At 34.3% G+C, this 22,977-nt stretch overlaps 3 protein-coding genes across 3 annotated transcripts; all 3 read right to left on the bottom strand.

Annotated features, from left to right (window-relative positions):
- Positions 1-271: 271 nt before the first annotated feature.
- On the bottom strand, positions 272-3,843 carry LOC137811169 (putative disease resistance protein RGA4). The gene has a single exon (XM_068612796.1). It carries the CDS (start codon positions 3,677-3,679, stop codon positions 389-391), a length of 3,291 nt encoding a protein of 1,096 aa, XP_068468897.1. The 5' UTR covers positions 3,680-3,843; the 3' UTR covers positions 272-388.
- Positions 3,844-9,247: 5,404 nt separating this feature from the next.
- On the bottom strand, positions 9,248-12,883 carry LOC137811172 (putative disease resistance protein RGA4). Its single transcript, XM_068612799.1, has 2 exons — positions 9,500-12,883; positions 9,248-9,415 (listed from the first exon to the last, which is right to left on the bottom strand). Exon 1 carries the CDS (start codon positions 12,756-12,758, stop codon positions 9,525-9,527), a length of 3,234 nt encoding a protein of 1,077 aa, XP_068468900.1. The 5' UTR covers positions 12,759-12,883; the 3' UTR covers positions 9,248-9,415; positions 9,500-9,524.
- A 1,855-nt stretch (positions 12,884-14,738) lies between these two features.
- Positions 14,739-21,069, bottom strand: LOC137809304 (uncharacterized). The gene is made up of 9 exons (XM_068610434.1): positions 20,667-21,069; positions 17,888-20,339; positions 17,543-17,720; positions 17,251-17,457; positions 16,921-17,181; positions 16,137-16,820; positions 15,978-16,055; positions 15,066-15,161; positions 14,739-14,747 (listed from the first exon to the last, which is right to left on the bottom strand). The coding sequence occupies exons 1-9, from the start codon at positions 21,067-21,069 to the stop codon at positions 14,739-14,741; spliced, it is 4,368 nt and encodes a 1,455-aa protein (XP_068466535.1).
- Positions 21,070-22,977: the final 1,908 nt, after the last annotated feature.

Here is a 22,977-nt window from a genome sequence, read left to right on the forward strand (position 1 = left end):
TTGTTTGATCTCTTCCAAACGAAATAACATCCTAGAAGTGTTAATATGAATTTGGTAGAGCATTAAAAAGAATACGAGCCATATCTTCATTCTAGAAAAAAAAAGAGGTTAAAGAAAGAATAAGATGATTTTATAACAGGCATTATATCACCTAGAAAGTGCATATAAAAAAACTGATTTCCTTTTACTACTTTATCTGGACAAAAACATTACTGTCTAAGCTAAATCATAAGATACATTTTATGAAATGGGAAGACATCAAACATAAAAGTGGGTAAAACTGAAACCTTGTTTTATTATTCAGTATATACACTACGCAAAAGGCTACCCAATTTTTGAAGGACAGAGTGACACATTAGGGAGAGAAGTAAACAAAACACTCTTGAATTTACCACAAAAAAGTCGGTTTCGTTTTGGAAAAAAGTTGTATTTCTGGAATGTGGTTTATGTATTGCCAATCGTCTCCCGTTTCCCTCTTGCACCGCTTCTTCAGATATGGACATTCGCTTATATATAAAAGAGACAAGTTGGTGAGGCGTTGAATGCTACTCGGTACTGACCTCAGCTTCTCACAGTCCCAAATGTGTAAGTTTTGAAGAGAAGTCATCTCTCCCAGCCAGTCCGGCAGTGAAGTAGACGTGCAATTTGTTATATTCAAAGTTCTTAAGGAGGGGACACATTGTAAGCCATACGGTAATGTGGAGCAACCCATGATTGAGATAATCCGAAGAGCAGTTAGTTGGGTCATATTGTTTGGTAGAGTCACCAGCTCTGGACAATACCTGATCTTCAAACTCTCCAGACATGTTAGATATCGGACACCTTCAGATAAGGATTTAAAGTTATAACATAATAAAATGTGTAAAATTCGAAGAGAGGTCAGACCTTCCAACACATGTTCTGGGAAATACTCCAAATCATAACAACATTGAATGTGTAGTTCCTGTAGTGAACCCAACCCGCTGAGTTGGTCAGGTAATACCACTAGTCCTTTAATGTTTCCAATAAACAAGGTCTTTAGACAAGGCATATTCTCCACAACCCCTTCCATCAAGGAAGCCGCTTCGTCAATCTTCTCAACACGAAGTTCCTCAACAGAAGGAAGACATGGAAATGTAAGGTTGGAGATGCCACCAATATGTAATTGGGAAAGACGAGGGAGCATCTCTACTCCTTCTTCCCTCAACATCCTCTCTAATTTTGGTAAATTCTCCACCTTCAATTTCTCCAACGATGGAAATGCCTTCTCCTCCACACCATCATACGACTCACCATCTATCCACTCCACATTTTTCATTCCACTCACTTCTAGCCTTTTCAAGTGTGGTAGTTTACCAAGTGGAGGAAGCTCCTCACAGTTTTCACAGTCCAAGAGTTTAACTTCCACCAAGTTTCTCAGAACTGCACCATTTCTTATCCAACTCGATAACCGTCTCCCCTGATATCCTTTCATCCCAAAACTCTTTAGACTTGAGGGAGGTTCCAGGGCTTCCAGTATTCTCTCAATGTCAACATTACTACCTTTTGAATTAGCACTACCACCCCATGACAAGTGTAGGATATTCAAGTCCTTCTTACCAATCAAATTTGCTTGTCTAGCATCCCATTCATTTGGGACATTCTCAAGGCCTTCGATTCTCAGCGTGCCACCCAACTTTAAGCTATGCAACTCTGCTAACCCACACCCTGCCTTTGAACCCACAACGTAAGTGTTCAGTGTTCTTAGATGCCTTAACTTGCCAATATTCGGAGGCATCTTTGATATTGACTCACAATTATTAATCACAATATGTCTTAGATCCTGTAATTGCGTCAATTCTTTGGGCAGCCTAAGTTGCTTCATATTTTGTAGTTTCAATATTTGCAATTTCGGCAACTTACAAATTAAGTTATGTAAGCCTGCTCCCGAACCCCTATTCCAACTCATGTATCTCAAATGTGCTAAATCATTGACTGGGGACAACCAATAAGAAGTTGTGCACAATGCTCGGAGACAATGGTTTGATGGCACCAGGCCAATATCACCCAAATCCATAAAAGTCCTCAAGGATTCAACTTTCTTGAAAGCGGTCATATCAACTGACACCTTAGAATTTGACAAGCTTACATAGTGAACTCTAGTTGGCAACTGAGTCAACCTTCCTTTCTCAATAACCACACATTTTTCACCCATAATAGACTTGGCAAGATCATGAAATAGATCATGAATCTTGCAACTTCTAATCATACCTAGCTTATCAGACTTTGCTTCTTGAAAAAATGATCTACGGTATAATTTGTTCCACACTTTATTTCCAACATCCTCCACTTCTACGTTTCCTTCAGATTTAATAAATCCATTAGCCATCCAGAGATGAATTAGTTCTTCCTTGTCTATTTCAAAATCTTTGGGGAAAATTGCACAAAAAGAAAAGCATCTCCTCAGAGACAACTCCAAGTTAGAATAGCTCAGTTTCAAAGCACGCATGATAGAATTTTCCTCACTTGTCATAGAACTACTTTCCTCTCGTATATTCCAAATCTCACTTTCTTTTACATTTTCCCATTGGCTTACCTCACTTTTATCACGCAAAAGACTTCCCAGTGTTTTGATTGCAAGTGGCGAACCAACGCATTTTCTCACCATCTCTCTGCCAATTGCCACGAGCTCTTCTATTTCTTCTCTGTTTGCTCCAAACGCATGGTGTTTGAACAATGACCAACTGTCGTCTTCTGATAATTTTGTCAAATGGTAAGCAGGGTGCGTCTCCATGGTGGAAGCAACTTCCTGGAGTCGAGTGGTGACCAAAATGGTAGCTCCTTTTTCTGCCCTTGCACACTGCAACTTCCCCTTCAACTGCTTCCATTTCTCTTTGTCTTCATTCCACACATCATCAAGAACAAGTAAATACCTCTTGCTCTGCAACACTTCTTCAACCCTTTTCCGCACTGCTTCTAAGGTATTGAGATTGGGATTTTGTCCAGTGCAACATTCTATGATGGATTGTAGTATCGTCTTCGTGTTGAAATCATCAGAAACACAAACCCAAATAGTCAAGTCAAAATGTTTGCATACCTCGTGATCATTGAAGACCTGTTTGGCAAGTGTTGTTTTGCCAAGTCCACCCATACCAACTATGGGATATACGGAGAGGTCTTCACTGTTACTTGCATCTTTCAGAAGAAACTTCACAATTTGATCTCGATCCTTGTCTCTGCCATAGAGTGTAGGTTCTGTAATGTCAGAGCTAGTTTGGCGCCAATCATCATCCACTGTTTGCACCTCGGTGACCCCAAGTTCTAAATTAAACCTGCTCTTTTGTTCATGAATGTCATGAAATCTTTGGGTGATGTCTTTCATCCTCTTGCCAATATTGAAACGAAAGAGAATTTCCTTAGGATGGAGAGGGGATAGGCATGAACTATGTCCATCATCAGAGTGCATCTTTGTGGAGTGAATTGAACATTCATCCAAGATATCATCCAGCACATATGCTGCATCAGTGAGTTTCTGCAGCCAATTCTTGAGGACCTCGCTTGTTATTTGCTTTTTCTCAGCATCTCTGAGGACAGCACGGATTGCGGTGAGATTGCTGGAAAGCTTCTGAGTCTGTTGGTCAACACCCCAAAACGTTGCAAGTTGGTCTTGGACAAAAGATTGCAAGTTGTGAATTACAATTCCCAGCAAAGCCTCAGCCATTTGCAGAAAGGACAGTTTTTTTGGATGATCGTGGTTGTGGAGAAGGATGTACGGGGAAGAGTGCTAACAGTGATTGGAAGGATATTTTGTGATGATCTTAGAAAATGATCAATTGGCAAGAAAAAGTTGTTTTCTTCCTTCCCAAGTGGCCCCTCTTTGCTTTTGTTGACGAAGAGTGTTCATAGAATGAGTCAACTCTTTTGTCTAATATATTTCATAAAATAAAAATACAGAATTATTTATAAGTTATTAATTAGGGGAAAATACTTTTTCAAATTATGTGTAAGTTATCTCTATGTGGGGTTCGTTATCTGCCGACTGTACTACCAAATGCTGAATAGGTGTATTATCATATTTTATCTCATCTATGCTTCTTTTCATCAGTAAGTCAAAATAATAATAGTTTTCCCAGCTTAATATATTATTGATTTTTGTTTTGATCATTCAACAATTTTTTTTTATTTAATTATTTAACAAAATATTTTTTAAGGCTTTTTTTGCACAATTATTAATTCTATTGTCCACGTGTTTATTAGATTGACTATTATGTGACACGATCGGGACTCTTAATAAATTATTTGTATTCATTTTCTTTCTTTATTCATGTCCGCATAAAACATATAATGGGAAAAAATCATATTGGTTTTTATAATAATAAAAATATTGAGATAAAAAAAATAAAATTATATTTATATATAAACACTGAATTACCTTTGTTATCATAAATTAATTTTAATAAATAATAAAATATAATTTTATTATTATTATTATGGTTATTTCATTTTGTCTATTTGTATTATTCTTGTTTATTATTTATATTATTTTATGTTTACAATTATCTTATTATTATAATTATTTTATAAATCTATTATCAAGATTTATTTTACTAATGTTTTACTGTTTTTATTTTAATAATAACAATATTATTATTTTAACAATCATTATTCTATTATTTTTTTACAAAAGAATCACTTGAAAAGGTTTAACTTTTCGTATAAAGGCAAAATAAAATAATTATAAAGAGAAAAAGAAACTAAAAAGAACATATAAAGCTCTAATTATTATTACTATATTATTATTATTTCATATTATATAATTTATTTTATTATACTAAAAATATAAATATTAATAAATTATATTTATAAATATCGATTTTTCTATTTTAATAGATTAAATCTATTCTTTGTAAATCTTTGCAACTATATAAAGAAAACTATATAAAGAAAGAGTAATGTAATTTTTTTTATCTCATTTTCTATTTTTAATTAATTTTTATTTTTTGATTTCTGCCTTTAAAGTGAATCCTCCCTTTTGTTTAGTTTCGTAGTTAAATGTTGTTGGGAATCTCTCCCTCCTTAATTTAATGGGGGACATAACCAATGAATATTGGTAATTGATCCATTGAGTATATTCAATGATGACATTCCAAAGTCTTGAAATTATATCTCTTTGAAGACTTTGAAGCTCAGCCTAGAAAGTTGAAGATAGTATTTCAAGGTATTTTGAAAATAAGACAAACATTAATTATCCATTATTTTTCTATGAAGAAGTCTTCCTCTCTTTCTCTATATAAAGGGAACTTGTGAGAAAGAGATGCAAGCAAGAGAGAAGAACAACATTGAGAGAATTGATATCCACCATAATGTGAGATTATAAATCCTAGTGAGATGCTAGAGAAACATTGTATTCCATCTTTGTTAGGTGAAATTGAGTGTTATCCTTATAGAGTGAGAGAAACAATTATTGTAATCCTACTTTCTTAGTGGAAACATGAGTGTCATTATTCTATTTTGTTCTATTTTCTTTGTTTGCTTATTGCTTGTGCAAGTGTCCATTTTGTATCTACACCAAAGGGGGAGAATTAATTATGATCTTTCCAACAAGTGTGATGTACAAGTTCAAACGTTATTGACTTATCCCCTAAGTTTTAGGATGGCATGACTAGAGTGATCTAATTTATCAAGAGTTTGTTTCAAGACATTCGAGATTAGTGTATCCTGAACTGTTTATTTAAGACACAAACATGTAGGAATAATCATTTGATTTCAATCATACTATATCAACACAAATCTTAAGTACACAACCTTAAGTCAATGAGACAAAAACTAATAGAAGATTATAGGTGTAAAACTCGTATCAATATGAATGATTCAATAGTTGATTAATAGGGAATATATGATAGTACACAACCTTGAGCCAAGAGAATTGATTCGATAAAAAACTACTAATGCATTAATCATTGTACACAGTCACTCAGTCTCAAGTCGATGCAACGAAGAGATTGCTCATATTTTTAAGAAGTAGAATCCAAAGATTGCTCATGTGATGCAATCACAAACAATGAAAGATGCAGTTGTGAGAATAGAAAAAGAGTTCTGGTCACTTGGACATGACACACTCATACTCAACCATATAGTCAAACAAACTAAATTTACCCATGCTTTCCCCGTTTCCCTGTTGTACAGCTTCTTCAGACATTGAAAGCTACTTGGTACTGATCACAATTCCTCACATCCCAATATCCTTAGTTCCTGTAGTGCACCCACACCCTACTCAGTTGCTATGGCAGTACCTTCAGATCTTTCATGGATGCAATTAGCAGCTTCTTTAGACAACCCATATTCTCCCCCAACCCCTTCCATGAAACAAGTTGCTGCCTCAACTATGATGGTGACAACAATAATAACAATGATAATAATAATAATAATAAGATAATAAGATGGTGGTGTTGTAAGTAGAGGTGAGAAAGGGAATTGGACTTATTGGATCAAGATAAAGGGGTCACTCACAAGGTAAAATAAACTAATTTATTTACTCGTTCACTTTAAAAAAATTATTACGAAACTTAAATTTTAAGTTTCTAGTATCTAATTTGTTAAATTTAAGTTAAACATTTTCATTTTAATTAGGATTAGTACGAAGAAATATTAGTTTGTAACTATATTATACAAACTTTTTTTTTTCTTAGGACCTCTTTTCATGCATATTTGTTTGTTTATATTTTCTTCTTCTTCATAGTGTGCATATGTCTATTTAGCAACGTATTGCATGTGATAAGTGTTCTAACTTATCAAATTAATCATTTTCTTGTATCATGTGTCTACCAAAAAAACATAATAAAATAAAATAAGACTTTTCACATCCAAATTTACATTGTGTTTGTATTCAAGGAGTAGTGTTTTTTTGGAAAAGAGAGATAAGTTACTCTTTAGTGTGTATGAGCAATTGTGCAAAGAAATGGAGACACGAGAGTGAATACATCTAGAGGAGCAATCCTTGCATTTGTGTGAAGAAAGTCGTGCAAAGACATCTAGAGGAGATGACATTAAAAATATACTCTTGCCTTTTTAAAAATCCCTTCTTCTTGTATTGGTATAAACATCAACCAGTAAACTCTCAAACACTTTTATTTCCATACACGTCATCCATGGTTGAAATGTGGTTTGCATGAAGATTAAATAGTCATAGTTTAATTTGTTACACACTTTTACTAGGTACTCATCATTTATAGCACTGTTATTATTGCCGATAAAAAAAATCATTTATAATATACCAAAAGTTTATGTCTTGTTGTGATCCAATTAATAAAATAATAAATAATTCTCATATTATAAATTATTGATTACATTCAATCCAATAAGATAAGAAACTTTGAAGTTTAAAAATTATGATTATTAAAAATAACTAAATTTGATTTGATTAAGTTAATAAGAATGATATGATTTTTTGTATAACAATAAAACTTTTATTCAATTATAGAGAAGTTAGATAATTGTATTAAGCAAACCAGTAAATGTAATATGACATTTTAATAGAATTTAAAGTTGGCTTTTTAATCTAAAACTTAGATTTTCACTTTTTTAAAAAACAATTTGTATGAAATATGTACATATTTTCTATAAATAATCAATTGTTTTGGTATTGATTTCACAGTGTGTGTTTAGTTAAAAAGAAAACATAATTTTCAATGGAATATGTTGTTTCTATATGTCTTTGAAAAAAAGAAAAGAAATTTGATCAAATAACATATATATCATTTCCAATCTGAATAATTGATTCGAAATGGAAAATAGGTTAATCCACCATTTGTATATATGAGATTGAAATTTATAGAGATTAAAATTTATATGAATTTAAGTTAAGGTGTAAATATGATTATGAAAATATTTTGAAATTAATATACACTTATTTAAATTACGGTTTTAATTTGAATTTTTTTAAGTTATTTAATCTTCAAATTTATTTTTTAAATATATATTTTTTACATTTTTATATGTAAGCACAGTGTCAAATAATTTATAATTATTTTTCAACCGAATTCTCATATCACGGGGGAAATATTTTAAGTAAAGTCGTATAATATATATAAATAAGTAATCAACTCTCATTCTAATTTTTTTTAACACAATGACAAAATAATAATTTTACAAATTTTAATTAAAAAATAATTTTAACTTATTATAATTAATTAAATCAATCACAAAATTTTATAACTTTTTTCTTAATTCTGTTGTAATTTATAATACAACGATAAACAATTGAGTGAATAATAAAACATACATATAAGCACTACTACATAGAAATAAAAAAAGTAACATTTTAGTTATTTATACCTGAACATATGACTTTTAAAGAATACTTTTAACTAAAAAAATTCTTTAAATATAAAAACTATTATAGTCAAATAATTTATCATAAAGACCCTTTATTTTAGAACTGGAAATAACTGAGTCATATTTGTTCAACTATATTTTAATTACTGTATATTTTACGTACAGATGAGTCTCTCTTTTTAAGTCCACAAGTCTCTATCCACAAAAATTTGCATGATAAAACTTTGTGTACTCTGTATTTTAAATGGATTTTAATTTTTATAAACTGTATTTGTCCCACAAAATCTAGGTTAAATAAATGAGTTTGCATTAAATAATCATTCAAATTTTTTTAACATTCATTTGTATAAGAAAAATTTATTCAATCCATTAAACAATACGCAATCAGTAAAAAAAAATAATATAAGACTTATGCAGAAGGCAGGCGAAGTTGATGTTTACAGAGATTGTAGCATAGAGGGCAGTGTTAAACTGAGCACCAATATATACAATTCATTCACCAATATCAGTCAAAGCTATACAGAGCAACAGCATGCAGTTTTGGATATGATGCATGATGAGTGTGAAGCGAAAAAACATGGAACAAAGGGACTTTTCTCTATGAAGTGCTAGAGATTTTGGTGTTTAAGGCCCCTTAATCTTATTTGAGTATAGTTCATGGAAGTGTGAAATATAAGCAGCAGGATCATAGCAGAGAAATTTTAGACATTAAATCCTGCAGTAGTTAGAAATCCTGACTTTAGGATAGCAATGGATGAATGATTGGTAGAATGTAATCCCATCTTCGTACTAAAAGATGTACATGATGAATGCACCTTTGCTTACAGGCACTTAAAGGTATCATAAAAAAATAAAAGACATAGGTAGAAGGCAGACCAAGTTGATGTTTTCAGAGATTGTAGCATACAGGGCACTGTTAAACTCAGCACCAATATATACAATTCATCCACCAATATCACTCAAAGCTGTACAGAATAACAGCAACAGTTGATTAATTGAAGCACATTAATAATATAAAGGGAAATTTCAAATCTGCATTTTATAAATTTATCAGTCATTTACTCATCTACTTTGATGGCAGGTTTGAAGCAGTTCCATGAGCGAGATGATCGCTCGATGCTTTCTGCACGCAATTACGAACATTAATGTATGCATAGACTCACACAATGAAGAGAAATTAAAGAAAATGATACAATCATTCACTTACCACTAAATGTTGAAGTCTTTTCCTCTCAGAGTGTGACGAGTTTTATTTCTGGAATATGCTTTATGTACTGCCAATCCTCTCCCGTTTCCCTCTTGCACCGCTTATCCAGATAAGGACATCCGTATATTTCTAAAGAAGACAAGTTGGTGAGGCGTTGAATGCTACTCGGTACTGACCTCAACTCCCTACAGTACCAAATCCTTAAATTTTGAAGAGAAGTCATGTCTCCCACCCACTCCGGCAATGAAGTACACATACAATATAATATAACCAAAATTCGTAGGGAGGGGACACATTGTAAGCCATAGGGTGATGTGGAGCAACCCTCGATTCTAACAAACTGAAGGGCAGTTAGTTGGGTCATATTGCTTGGTAGAGTCACCACCTCTGGACAATCCATGATACTCAAAGTCTTCAGACATGTCAAATGTCGCACACCTTCAGATAGGGATTTTAATTTCTTACAGTTCTTAATACTCAAATTTCGAAGTGAGGTCAGACCTTCCAACACGTGTTCTGAAAAATACTCCAAATCATTACAATTTTCAATGGTTAGATGCTGTAGTTGGTCGGGTAATACCACCAGTTCTTTAATGTTTGCAACAAACAAGGTCTTTAAACAAGGCATATTCTCCACAACCCCTTCCATGAAAGAAGTCGCTTCGCAAATACATACCTTCTCAACAGAAGGAAGACGTGGAAATTTAAGGTTGGAGACGCAATCAATTGTTAATTCAGAAAGACGAGGGAGCATCTCTACTCCTTCTTCCCTCGACATCCTCTCCAATTTTGGTAATTTCTCCACACTCAATTTCTCCAACAATGGAAATGCCTTCTCCTCCACACCATCATACGACTCACCACCTATCCACTTCACATTTTTCATTCCCCGCACGTCTAGTATTTTCAATTGTGGTAGTTTACCAAGTGGAGGAAGCTCCTCACAGTTGTCACAATCCAAGAGTTTAACTAACACCAAGTCTCTCAGAACTGTACAATTTCTCATCCAACTCGATAACTGTCTCCTCTTATATCCTTCCATCCAAAAACTCTTCAGAGTTGAGGGAGGTTGCAGGGCTTCCAGTACTCTCTCAACGTTCACATTACTACCTTCTGAATTAGCACTACCACCCCATGACAACTTTAGGTCATTCAAGTCCTTCTTATCAATCAAATTTGCTTCTTTAGCGTCCGATTCATTGGGAACGTTCTCAAGGCCTTCAATGCTCAGCTTGCCTCCCAGCTTTAAGCTATGCAACTCTGCTAACCCACACCCTGCCTTTGATCCCACAACGAAAGTGTTCAGTGTTCTTAGATTCCTTAACTTGCCAATATTCGGAGGCATCTCTTTTACATCACACTCATCAATCATAATATGTCTTAGATCCTGTAATTGCGTCAATTCTTTGGGCAGCCTAAGGTCACGGAAGCCTTCCAGTTTCAATATTTGCAATTTCGGCAACTGAAAACTTATGTTATATAAGCTTGATCCCAAACTCCATTCCAAACTCAAGTATCTCAAATGTCCTATATCCTTGAGTAACGAAAAATGACGTGTACGTAACACTCGAAGACAATTGTTTGATGGCACCAGGCCAATATCACCAAAATCCATAAAAGTCCGCAAGGATTCAACTTTCCTGAAAGCAGTAATATCAACAGACACCTTATAATTTAACAAGTTTAGATAGTGAACTCTAGTTGGCAACTGAGTGAACCTTCCTTTCTCAATAACCACACATTCTTCACCCATAATAGACTGGGCAAGATCATGAAATAGATCATGCATCTTGCAACTTCTAATCATACCAATCTCATCAGACTTTGCTTCTTGAAAAAATGATCTACGGTATAATTTTTTCCACACTTTATTTCCAACATCCTCCACTTCTACACTTCCTTCAGATTTAATAAACCCATTAGCCATCCAGAGATGAATTAGATCATCCTTGCCTATTTCAAAATCTTTGGGGAAAATTGCACAAAAAGAAAAGCATCTCCTAAGAGACAACTCCAAATTAGAATAGCTCAGTTTCAAAGCACGCATGATAGAATTTTCCTCGCTTGTCATAGAACTACTTTCCTCTCGTATATTCCAAATCTCACTTTCTTTTACATTTTCCCACTGGCTTACCTCACTTTTATCACGCAAAAGACTTCCCAGTGTTTTGATTGCAAGTGGCGAACCAACGCATCTTCTCACTATCACTCTGCCAATTGCCACAAGCTCTTCTATTTCTTCTCTGTTTTGAGCAAACGCATGGTGTTTGAACAATGACCAACTGTCGTCTCCTGACAATTCTGTCAAATGGTAAGCAGGATGCGTCTCCATGATAGAAGCAACTTCCTGGAGTCGAGTGGTGACCAAAATGGTAGCTCCTTTTGCTGCCCTTGCACACAACAACTTCCCCTTCAACTGCTTCCATTTCTCTTGGTCTTCATTCCACACATCATCAAGAACAAGTAAATACCTCTTGTTCTGCAACACTTCTTCAACCCTTTTCCGCACTGCTTCTAAGGTATTGAGATTGGGGTTTTGTCCAGTGCAACATTCTATGATGGATTGTAGTATTGTCTTGATGTTGAAATCATCAGAAACACAAACCCAAATTGTCAAGTCAAAATGGTTGCATACCCTGTGATCATTGAAGACCTGCTTGGCAAGTGTTGTTTTGCCGAGTCCACCCATACCAACTATGGGATAGACGGAGAGGTCTTCACTGTTACTGGCATCTTCCAGAAGAAACTTTACAATTTGCTCCCGATCCTGGTCTCTGCCATAGAGTGTAGGTTCTGTAATGTCAGAGCTAGTTTGGCGCCAATCATCATCCACTGTTTCCACCTCGGTGACCCCAGATTCTAAATTAAAGCTGCTCTTTTCTTGATGAATGTCATGAAATCTTTGAGTGATGTCTTTCATCCGCTTTCCAATATGAAAACGAAAGAAAATGTCCTTAGGATGGAGAGGGGATAGGCATGAAGTATGTCGATCATGAGAGTGCATCTTTGTGGAGTGAATTGAACATGCATCCAAGATATCATCCAGCACATATGCTGCATCTGTGAGTTTTTGCAGCCAATTCTTCACAGCATGCTTTCTTAGTTGCTCTCTCTCAGCGTCTCTGAGGACAGCACGGATTGCAGTGAGATTGCTGGAAAGCTTCTGAGTCTGCTGGTCAACACCCCAATAAGTTGCGAGTTTCTTTTGAACAAAAGATCCCAAATTTTCAATGACGACTCCCAGTAAAACCTCGGCCATAGGAAGAAAGGAGAGTTGAATAAAGGAAAGGTTGGAGAAGAGAGGTAGATAAGAGTGATGAAGAATTTCTTTAAAAATGTTTGTTGCACTGATTTGAAACTCATTTAATTTTCTGTGCTTAAGTTGTGTTGGATATGCAAAATAATTGAGAAGACAGAGTGGTGGGAAATAAATAAACTGACTTTTGTTTGACTGCTTCAAATGTAATAATTGTCATGCTACAGTGTTCACCGACAAATTTAGGATTAATTTTGTAGTTGATTATATATATATATATATATACCCGATTATAATTATAATTAAGTGTTGTTTGATAAATTTATTGAAAAGAGATTTTAAATAATTGATTTCGAAAGTTTCAAATTTCTTACTTTATAAAACCCATCGAAACTGTAAAAATTATTTGAAACACGATAACATATATTAATAATTTATTTTAAATTTTATATGAACATATTTTTTTATTAGGTATTAGGAAAATTAAGTTAATAATATAATAATAATATATTTTAATTTTAACTACCTCATATATTTAGATATTCTTAATTAAATTTAAATTTAAATTTGTTCTAGTAATGATTTAAGCATAGTAAACAACAAAAATTGTACCAGTAAAAATTTATTCTGATGACAATGGTGATCAGTAAAAGTACTAGTAATGTTTTAAGCATAGAAAACAAGAAAAATAATATATATAATTATGACGATTGTGGAGGGTTTAGAATTTATAATGTCATCAATAGTAATAACATTACAGTAGAATTTATTATGGGAAAATAATAAAACACATTAACACAACAGAACACCTTAGAACTTGAGCTTAGTTTTCAAACAGTAATTATTTATCTCTTCTTGTGATTTATCCGTGCTATTTATCGCATCTAGACTTAGATTCAAGTTTTTATTCAATCAATTTAATTGTTGAATTATTACTTGCTTTGTTTCCTCAAGTTGGTATATAATTTTGTATTTTTTATTAGAGAATTTGTTTTTATCTCATCAATTTAATTTGTTTTTACCTCTAAGACAACATAATCATAGACAAGAATTGGATGATGAGTCACAGTTGAGTCACAGTTGTAGAACTAAATACAAAATATAATTTGTCGAGGACTAAATAAAAATATACTTGTTGGTCTTATTTAAGTGATGATGTCTTGCTAAGGGTCATGTTATCACAAAACTATGAAAGACAATAAAAAAAAGACTAAATAAGAAAATAGTTTATCAAGGACCAGTAGGAACAAAAATATTTATAAAAGACTAACATCAAAATGTGATAATTTATAGGAGTGTAAAACATGAAAATGTCAAGAACTTTACATAAAGAGTTTGATACAGTGATTTTGACCCCAAGATGTGAATAGGTACCTGGTTTATGATCAAAAGTCACTCCAAAATTCTTTCTGTAAATTACTTCGAAAACTAGGGTTTTAATAATATAAAAACAATTTTATATCTCCTCTTTATTCTTTTATTTTGTTGGAGAATTTCAAACACAAAGTTTGATGTAGAATACTCCATTTTTAATAAAAGGAGTGCAACATTAAATCAGTTTCTTTTTTTATATTTCTGATCAATTTAATTTTCTGGTTAAATCGCCTTTTAAGTTATTTTATTAAAATTTCTCAAACAGTTTTCTATTTTAAATTTGTGTTTCACCAAAAACATTTAAATATATTCAATATAATTATCACTAGTACAAAAAGGTAAATTAACGACGGTTAAAATCGACATTTAAAGACGGTTCCAGAACCGTCGTTATTACAGGCGTCGTTAAAAGATATGATTTTTTAACGACGGTTCTGGGAACCGTCGTTAAAAGGTATGGACTTATAACGACGGTTGTGAAAACCGTCGTTATAAGTGGTTTCTATTTTTTCAAAAAAAAATTACGTGACTTTCAAATACGGTTCCTCTAGGAACCGTCGTTATAAGTACTGTTTAAAAAAAATAAAAAATTTTATTTTTTAAAAAATCTCAAATAACCTGCATAAAGTTTTCAATTCCAGAAAATAAAAACATTTCAAATCATAATTTAAATATAAAAATTACATACAACAAATTATAACATAATACAAAAAAGTTTGGTAATATATGAAAAAATTTGTCATTGTAATGATTTATCTATACTAGAGTGTTATACATGGTTACAAAATACTTTGACCATGTTGTTCTCACATACTCCAATGCTTCTAAATCTAGCGGGTGTTGGTCGTTGAACAACTGTGACATTTGAAATATTTTGAATTAGTGCATGATTAATAAATCTCAAATTTTAAAGTGTTTATTGTATTGAGGTATTACCTTATCCCAACCTTTCATAATTTCAGCTTGTAAAATAGTCAACATCCACTGCATAACATAATAACCGCACTCATAATTTTGAGGTTGCCTGTTGGACTGCATGTGAAAATAAATGTATTAAATGAATGAGTGAAACACATTAAATTAAGTGAACAAATATACTTTAAATACCTTAAGGTACATCCAAGTGAGTTTTTGTGCATTTGAAGTTCTTCTCCCACACAACATATTATATCCAGAGTAAGCACTAAAATAATAAGATTTCATGTTAGAATACATAACATTATATAATATATAAGTAATAATAAATGTTAAATGAAACTGTCGTACCTATCTATAATGTTTTTAAAATAGGCAGGAGGTTTTTTATGCAAAGAGCAAAACCATGCAGCGGTATGATCTTGAACAGATATGATCAATAGTTGCCAATGACGCCTGTATAACAAATCAGTTAATTAGTTTCTCTTATTTCAATAATTTATTAAAACTTATTTAATAAATAAGAACTTACTCATGGATGTACGGAGCAAAATAAATGTGTTTTCCACCATTCTTTAAGGCAGTGGTGATGTATGTTTGTGTTTCCGACTTCTTGTTTCCAATTGATTGAGTGATTTGAGGGTCTAAAAACCCATATATATTATGTTTCCCCTCATCAAAGCATAATCCAGAAAGATACCTAAATTTCAATAAGTTAGTACTAGTATATTTAATAAATCAAAAGTATAAAGAATTTAAAATTTGAACTTACATCATCCATAATTGCAGAACTGTTATCTTAATCTCTTGATCTCCGGATGCAAGGTCCAACAAATCAGACATGTGAACGTACAACGGTAGATTACTATGCCTTCCAAAAACATTGGCATCCCATGGAACCTCTAAGACGGTTGTATCTAAAGCTGTAGCAACTTCCACCAATGCCGCCAGAGGATCATCAATGGAGACTATTTTCTTCTTTCCCAGAGGCAAATTTGTCTTAGATTCCTGCTACTCATCAAAACAAAAAATACTTAAATTAGTTAGAATGTAATATATCATAATTGTATTAGTATTAGTGCAAATATATACCATAGAGTCTATAGGTCTGACGAGATGTCTAGGCCAGGCAACGAAAGTATGTAATGCCTCTGCCACAATTGTCACCTCTGATGTCGACACAGGAACTGCAAGATCACCATAAAGGACCTTCTCCACCGTGACCTTCATCAAATTAGAAGAAAGAGGCACATTGTGTAACATTGTGACCCCTTCATAACACTTACCCAAGGCAACGAATCGGGTTGAGGAATTACACTCAACATATAATTCGCATTGGCTAGTTGAGCCAAAGTCATCCCCTGATAGATCAACTGCCGAACAACTCCCTTTAGTGCTGACTTTCTTAATAGGAGGCGGAGGTGGTTCATCTTCTACCATAGTAGGTGGTTGCTGTGAGTGTCCTAAACCCTCCAACCGCTTTTTGAACTCCATTTCCATTCGCGCACTAAACTCCTCCATGAAGCTTTCTTTAAGCTCTTGAGTTACCTCAGCCTTTAACTGCTCACGTAGTTGTAGTAAATACTCTTGGCTAGGTTCATTGGACAATTGTTCCTTGCTGTGTGATGGAGGTCCAAAGTATGACCGAATCCCAACCCCATATCCAGCTACACGAACACGTCCAGGGTGTTCAGGTCGTCCGAGAGCAACATTAAGAATATCATTGCGACCACATGGTTTAAAAGTCCCCTGTGTTGATTGCTCATTAAGAGAATCCTAAAACAAATGAAAAGAAATTGACAAACTTCAACACATTGAATTTAAAATAACACATAGAATTTAAAATAACACATTGAAAAGAAATTGTCAAACTTACAATGCGTTCAACTGTTTCTTCTGTAGACTTAGAACTCCATGTCCCTAATGTGTTTATACGGGCACCCTTCCACATCTCATGTCGGAGTGGTGGGGATGGAGGTCTTAAAGAATCTACACTATTCATTTCCTCAATGGAAGTAGAACGTGCTTTAATCTTTTCTTCAAGCATCCTCTGCTCTAGCAACTTATAACCACCACGAGACAATAGGTGTGGGGTATCATTATGTGCCTGATTGGCTTTTGCTTTGTTTCGAACCTCCTATCATAACACTCAAAATTTAGTAATACGTTAATATAAACTATATTCAAATATAAAAGTGATACTAACCTGCCATTTTTCAGTTTGTCGAATATTGACAAACTGCTGCCAAGTTTCTTCATCAATGGATGCATATTTTGCACAAGGATTTTCTTCTTTCCTTTTCCCATATATATAATCTGTTGTCAATTTTGATTTAAACTGACGAAACTTGACACCCACATCTGAAAGAACCTTCGCTTTCAAGGTTTCCACATTCGGGATGTTGTAATGTGTCTACATTGTTTGAAAGAATTAGTTCATAAACAAAAACAAAGTATAAAAGAACTTTAGATTTAGCAAAGTAAAAACAGTTACATACCAGAATATCTTGCCAAATCATGTTTTTCTCGTGGTCAGTCACGTGATCCCAAGACTGAGTTAAGATAGAGATCCTTTCACGAGAAAGTACTCCGAGATAACTCCTATATTTCTTTGCATGTTGCCTAGTGGGCACACCAGTGTGGATATCAATAGACAAAGGTATTTTGTCATCTTTACTAATCTTCTTAAACATATTCTTCAATCTTGTAGGTCCTCTACCAGTTTTTGAATGGGAAACTTTATCATCTGCCATGTTCCTGTTATCAAAAAAATATAATAAGCATCAAGAATATGAAATATAATAAAAATGAAATATATTGTAAAACTAAACATGAATCACATGTACATACAAATATATATTCCTTCATCATGATCATTTCGAGTTGCATGTACAACATCAGCAACATCCTCGTACTCTTTATTGATGGTCGTTCTTGTAAGTGATTCAATCTCACAAATGTCATTGTTTGTATCTTCTGGGTCATTATGTTGTTTTTTTCCATGTAGCACAACAGACCAGTGGTCAGACGTAGGATCTTGGATATAGAAAACTTGGGAAGCTTGATGTGCCATTATAAATGGTTTGTCATGATAACCTATCTTTCGAAAGTCAACCAAAGTCATTCCTGATTCATCAACTTTGACACCAGTCTTATTGTCAACCCACTTGCATTTGAAAACAGGTACAGTAAACTTGGTATAATTAACTTCCCAAATCTCTACTATGACACCATAATAAGGCATTGATCCCACAACAGGATTTTGATCCTTTGCAGTTGAAAACTGCATAGACTCTGCCTCCAAGGTGACTCCGCTATTTTGCACTGTACTCCTATCATCTCGAGACTTTGTGTAAAACAAACAACCATTTACTTCATAGCCAGAACAACATAAAACATCAAATTTGAGACCGTTTGCAAGCCATGTTAATGTTTCAGATGCTGATGGATCATTCATTATTTGTTGCTTAAACCATGACATGAAAGTTTTGTTATGCTCAATTAACACCCATTTTTCTGATTGTCTTGGATTTTTATATTTGACAATGTCTTTGTGTGTATCTAAGTATGGTAACACCTCATCAGTGTTATTCAAGATATACAAGTGTGCTTGCAGAACCTCTTCTCTAGATTTGCTTATGACATGTACACCTCTTGAAGATTTACTTATGAATCTACGAGAGTGCCAAGCTTTTTCAGGAACTCCTATACATTTGGCTTTTGACATGTACTCGGAACAAAACTCAATAGATTCTTCTGAAATGTATCTTTCAATAATGGAAGCTTCTGGACGACATTGATTCTTCACATATCCCTTCAAAATCTTCATGTATCGTTCAACTGGATACATCCATCGCATATAAACTGGCCCACACAATCTGATTTCTCTTACAAGATGAACAACCAAGTGTACCATAATATCAAAAAAAGATGGAGGAAAAAACATCTCGAGTTGACACAAGATAACAATTATTTCTTCTTCAAGTTCATCCAACTTCTGAGAGTCAATCTCTTTACTACATATGGAATTGAAAAATGAACATAGTCGAGTGATTGTATGCCTAACATTTTTGGGCAAGATTCCACGAATAGCCACTGGTAATAATTGTTGCATCAGAGCGTGACAATCATGTGACTTTAAGCCAATTAGTTTCAAATCATTCATAGATACAAGACTCTTCACATTTGAAGAGTAGCCTTGTGGTACCTTAACACCTTTAAGACATTCACAAAAACTTGTTTTCTCTTTCTTTGACAAAGTGTAACACGCTGCAGGCAAGTATGTACGTTTACCAACTTCTCTCGGTGCCAATTCCTCTCGTATATTCATTTCAATCAAATCCAGACGTGCATTCACACCATCCTTTGTTTTGCCTTTAATGTTCAGAAGTGTTCCTATTAGACTGTCACACACATTCTTCTCTACGTGCATTACATCTAGACAGTGTCTAACATCCAACTTACACCAATACGGAAGATCAAAAAAGATTGATCTCTTCTTCCATATTTCACTCACCGTTTGCTTCTTCTTCATTTTTCCAAAAGTCACATTAACATTTTTGATTTTTTCATAAATTTCAACACCACTTAAGGGAGTGGGACAAATGTCATGTTCTTGGTATCCGTTAAAAGCTTTTTTCAATCGACGATACGGATGATATTTCTTTAGAAATCTACGATGCCCAAGATACACGGTTTTTCTTCCATGTTTCAACTGCTCATAAGATGTCTTGTCTTGACATATTGGACATGCTCTATGGCCTTTCACACTATAACCTGACAAGTTCCCATATGCAGGGAAGTCATTGATAGTACAAAACAACATCGCATGCAATCGGAAAGATTCATTTTTAAACGCGTCAAACACATCAACCCCTTCATTCCACAATAATTTCAAATCTTCAATCAATGGATTAAGATAAACATCTATGTCATTTCCAGGTTGTTTTGGACCAGAGATCATCATAGATAACATCATGTATTTGCGCTTCATACACAACGCAGGAGGTAAGTTGTAAATCACTAACAAAACGGGCCATGAACTATGATTACTACTTAAATTTCCAAAGGGATTCATTCCATCAGTTGCCAATCCAAGTCTTAAGTTTCTTGATTCTTTTCCAAATTCAGGAAATTCTTTATCAATATTCTTCCACTGCAAAGAATCAGCAGGATGACGAAGTAATCCATCACATTTTCTATTATCTGCATGCCACCTAAGGTTTTTAGCGTCATCTGCATTTGCAAACAAACGCTTAAGCCTTGGAATTATCGGAAGATACCAAACAACCTTAGCAGGAGGACCTTCCTTTGTCAATTCATCAATTTCATCATTCTGACCAACCTTAACCTTATAGCGTGACAAACCACACCTGGGACATCTTCTTAAATCTTCATACTCATTTCTGTATAAAATACAATCGTTAGAACATGAATGTATTTTTCTATACTCCATACCCATTGGACAAAGTATTTTTTTCGCCTCATAATTTCGATTGGGCAAGGTATTTCCTTCTGGAAGCATGTCCTTAAGCAATTGAAGCAATTCTGTAAAACTTTTGTCGGTCCATCCATTCATTGCCTTCAAATTCATCAACCTTAACACTGCTGATAATCGTGTGAAGTTAGTTGAACCAGGATACAAAGGAGTCTCTGCATCATTAGACATATTTTCAAAAACTACATTAGCAAATGATTCTGCTCCCACGTCACGAATCATGTCTTCTAATCTATCATCCATTGAGAAATGAACTTCCTCCGAACCTCCGTGCACACTTGGCAAGTCTAACAATTCACCATGCCACGTCCATGTCGTATAACTTTTCAAAAATCCATCACACAAAAGATGTTCTCTAATTTCAGAAACAGTCAATATCCTTCCATTTAAACAATTGATACAAGGGCACCTTATCCTTACTCCATTATTATAACTAACGGCATTATGTTCTGCGAATTGTATGAACTCTTCCACCCCTTTTTCGTAAGTATCACTTATTCGTGATGTATTAATCCAACTCCGATCCATAGAACTGTTAAACTAAGAACCAATACTTTCAATATGTAATCATGAAAAAATAAAACAAAAATGCCGAAGGTCGGACACCTCCGGACTCAGAACCAATGCGTTCAATATGTCAAAACAATATATAATCATTGAAAATTAAATCAAAACTGCCGAAGGTCGGACACCTCTGGACTCAGAATAAATTCGTTCAATATATGCAATCAATATCTAATCATGAAAAACTAAATTCAGATTGCCGAAGGTCGGACACCCTCGGACTCAGACTTAGTACATTCAATATATAAAATCAATATCTAAATCAGAACAAACACTCTCAAAATATAATAAATCAAAATTTAATACATAATTAAATAATAAATAAACATATACTAACCTCAAAATATAAACACTGGTCGCAGGGGTAGAGCAAGATGGCGCTGGTGTTGAGCGGGGCGGCGCTGGTTGCAGGGTTGTGGCAGCGTGAGGCCACGCTGGTCACAGGGGGCCGTGGGTGAGCTCTAGTCGCGGCAAAGCAAGGCGCGTGCGAGGCTAGGCGGCGCGGGTGAGTGCTAATCGCGGCAGGGCACGCGCGAGGCTAGGGCGCACGCGAGTCTAGGGCGGCGCGGGGAGCTGGGCCGGCACGGAGCGCACAGGGGCGCGCGAGTAGTAGGGGCGCGCGAGTAGCAGGGGCGGCGCGGTGGTTGTCGGTGTGAGCGCGAGGTCTAGGGTGGAGAGCTAGGTCGCGCGGGCGGTGGAGCGGCGACACTGGCGGTGGCGTGAAGGTACTGGGTGCGGGTGAGAATGAGAGAAAGAGGGAAACTGGAATGTGAAAATGAAGAGAGGGAAGGCGCGCTGGTAAGGGAAAAATTAAAAAAACAACTCACTTTTAACGACGGTTCAGGGAACCGTCGTTAAAACGTCCTCATCCACATTTAACGACGGTTCAAGCTATAACCGTCGTTAAAAAGCCAAAAAAAATTCAATATATTTACGAAACTGCCACCGCCTCGCTTATTACGATGGTTCTTTTCTAACCGTCTTTAAAGGGAGTCGTTAATGAAGTTTTTTGTACTAGTGTATCTACTAATGTAAAACAAATATTGATGATTGATGGTTTGAATCTTGTGAGGTTCCAATATGTTGAAGTGGTTTAAGTGAAAAAAAAGATTGATTTACATGAGAAAAGTGATAACATAGAAAGGTATAGATATGTTATTGAAATTACAAGTATCCATAAAAGAATAAATCCATACAACATAGTCATTCTATAAGAAGAAATGTGTCTAAGCCTAAAATATTACAAAGCAGTAAGAGGGTAAGGAGATTCTGTGAAGAATTACAACTCATCCACCTCATCTACAGAATCAATCATCTTCAAAGTTCTCAACAGAAGGAAGACATGGAAATTTAAGGTTGGATTAAGGCTGATATCATTAAAGTGTTTGATATCCTTAGGAGTGCTCAAGAGTTTATTTTTGTCATCGTGTTTCTAATTGGTGTGTTGTTTTGCACAAACATTTGATCATTTGATTTGATTGATAATGGAACCATTTTTTCAAGAGTGAAAAATTGAGAACTAGAGGTAATATTGGTTGAATTCGAACCAAAATAAATATATTATGTGATATTTCTCTTACTTTATCCGTCTATTTATATTGTTATCTAATTCTTGTATGAATTTTAGATTATCAAATTAATTCTATTCTCATTTTCGAGTTGAAACAATTTAAAAAAAAAAGAAAAATTGTTACAATCAATTCTTATATCAATCTTGCTTTCAATAATAATTGCATTAATTTTTTATATCTTAAAGAAGTTTTAAATTCTAAGAAAGGATATTATTAAAAAAAAGATTTGAAAATCTCATCCTCCTGGTTTAATCAACTCATTTTCTTTCTCTAATGGAAAACACTCACTTTGAACCTAGTT

Source organism: Phaseolus vulgaris, chromosome 2 (genome assembly GCF_000499845.2).
Source record: "Phaseolus vulgaris cultivar G19833 chromosome 2, P. vulgaris v2.0, whole genome shotgun sequence".
NCBI classification, from domain to species: domain Eukaryota; kingdom Viridiplantae; phylum Streptophyta; class Magnoliopsida; order Fabales; family Fabaceae; genus Phaseolus; species Phaseolus vulgaris.

What these genes read in the sequence shown, in the direction of transcription:
- LOC137811172 (XM_068612799.1), bottom strand. Translation starts at nt 12,758, where the DNA reads ATGGCCGAGGTTTTACTGGGAGTCGTCATTGAAAATTTGGGATCTTTT.
- LOC137809304 (XM_068610434.1), bottom strand. Translation starts at nt 21,069, where the DNA reads ATGGATCGGAGTTGGATTAATACATCACGAATAAGTGATACTTACGAA. An exon ending in GGAATATATATTTGTATGTA is followed by an intron (nt 17,721 to 17,887) that starts CATGTGATTCAT and finishes TAAGAAGATTAG; the next exon opens with TAAAGATGACAAAATACCTT. An exon ending in TCAGACCTATAGACTCTATG is followed by an intron (nt 16,056 to 16,136) that starts GTATATATTTGC and finishes TTTGATGAGTAG; the next exon opens with CAGGAATCTAAGACAAATTT.
- LOC137811169 (XM_068612796.1), bottom strand. Translation starts at nt 3,679, where the DNA reads ATGGCTGAGGCTTTGCTGGGAATTGTAATTCACAACTTGCAATCTTTT.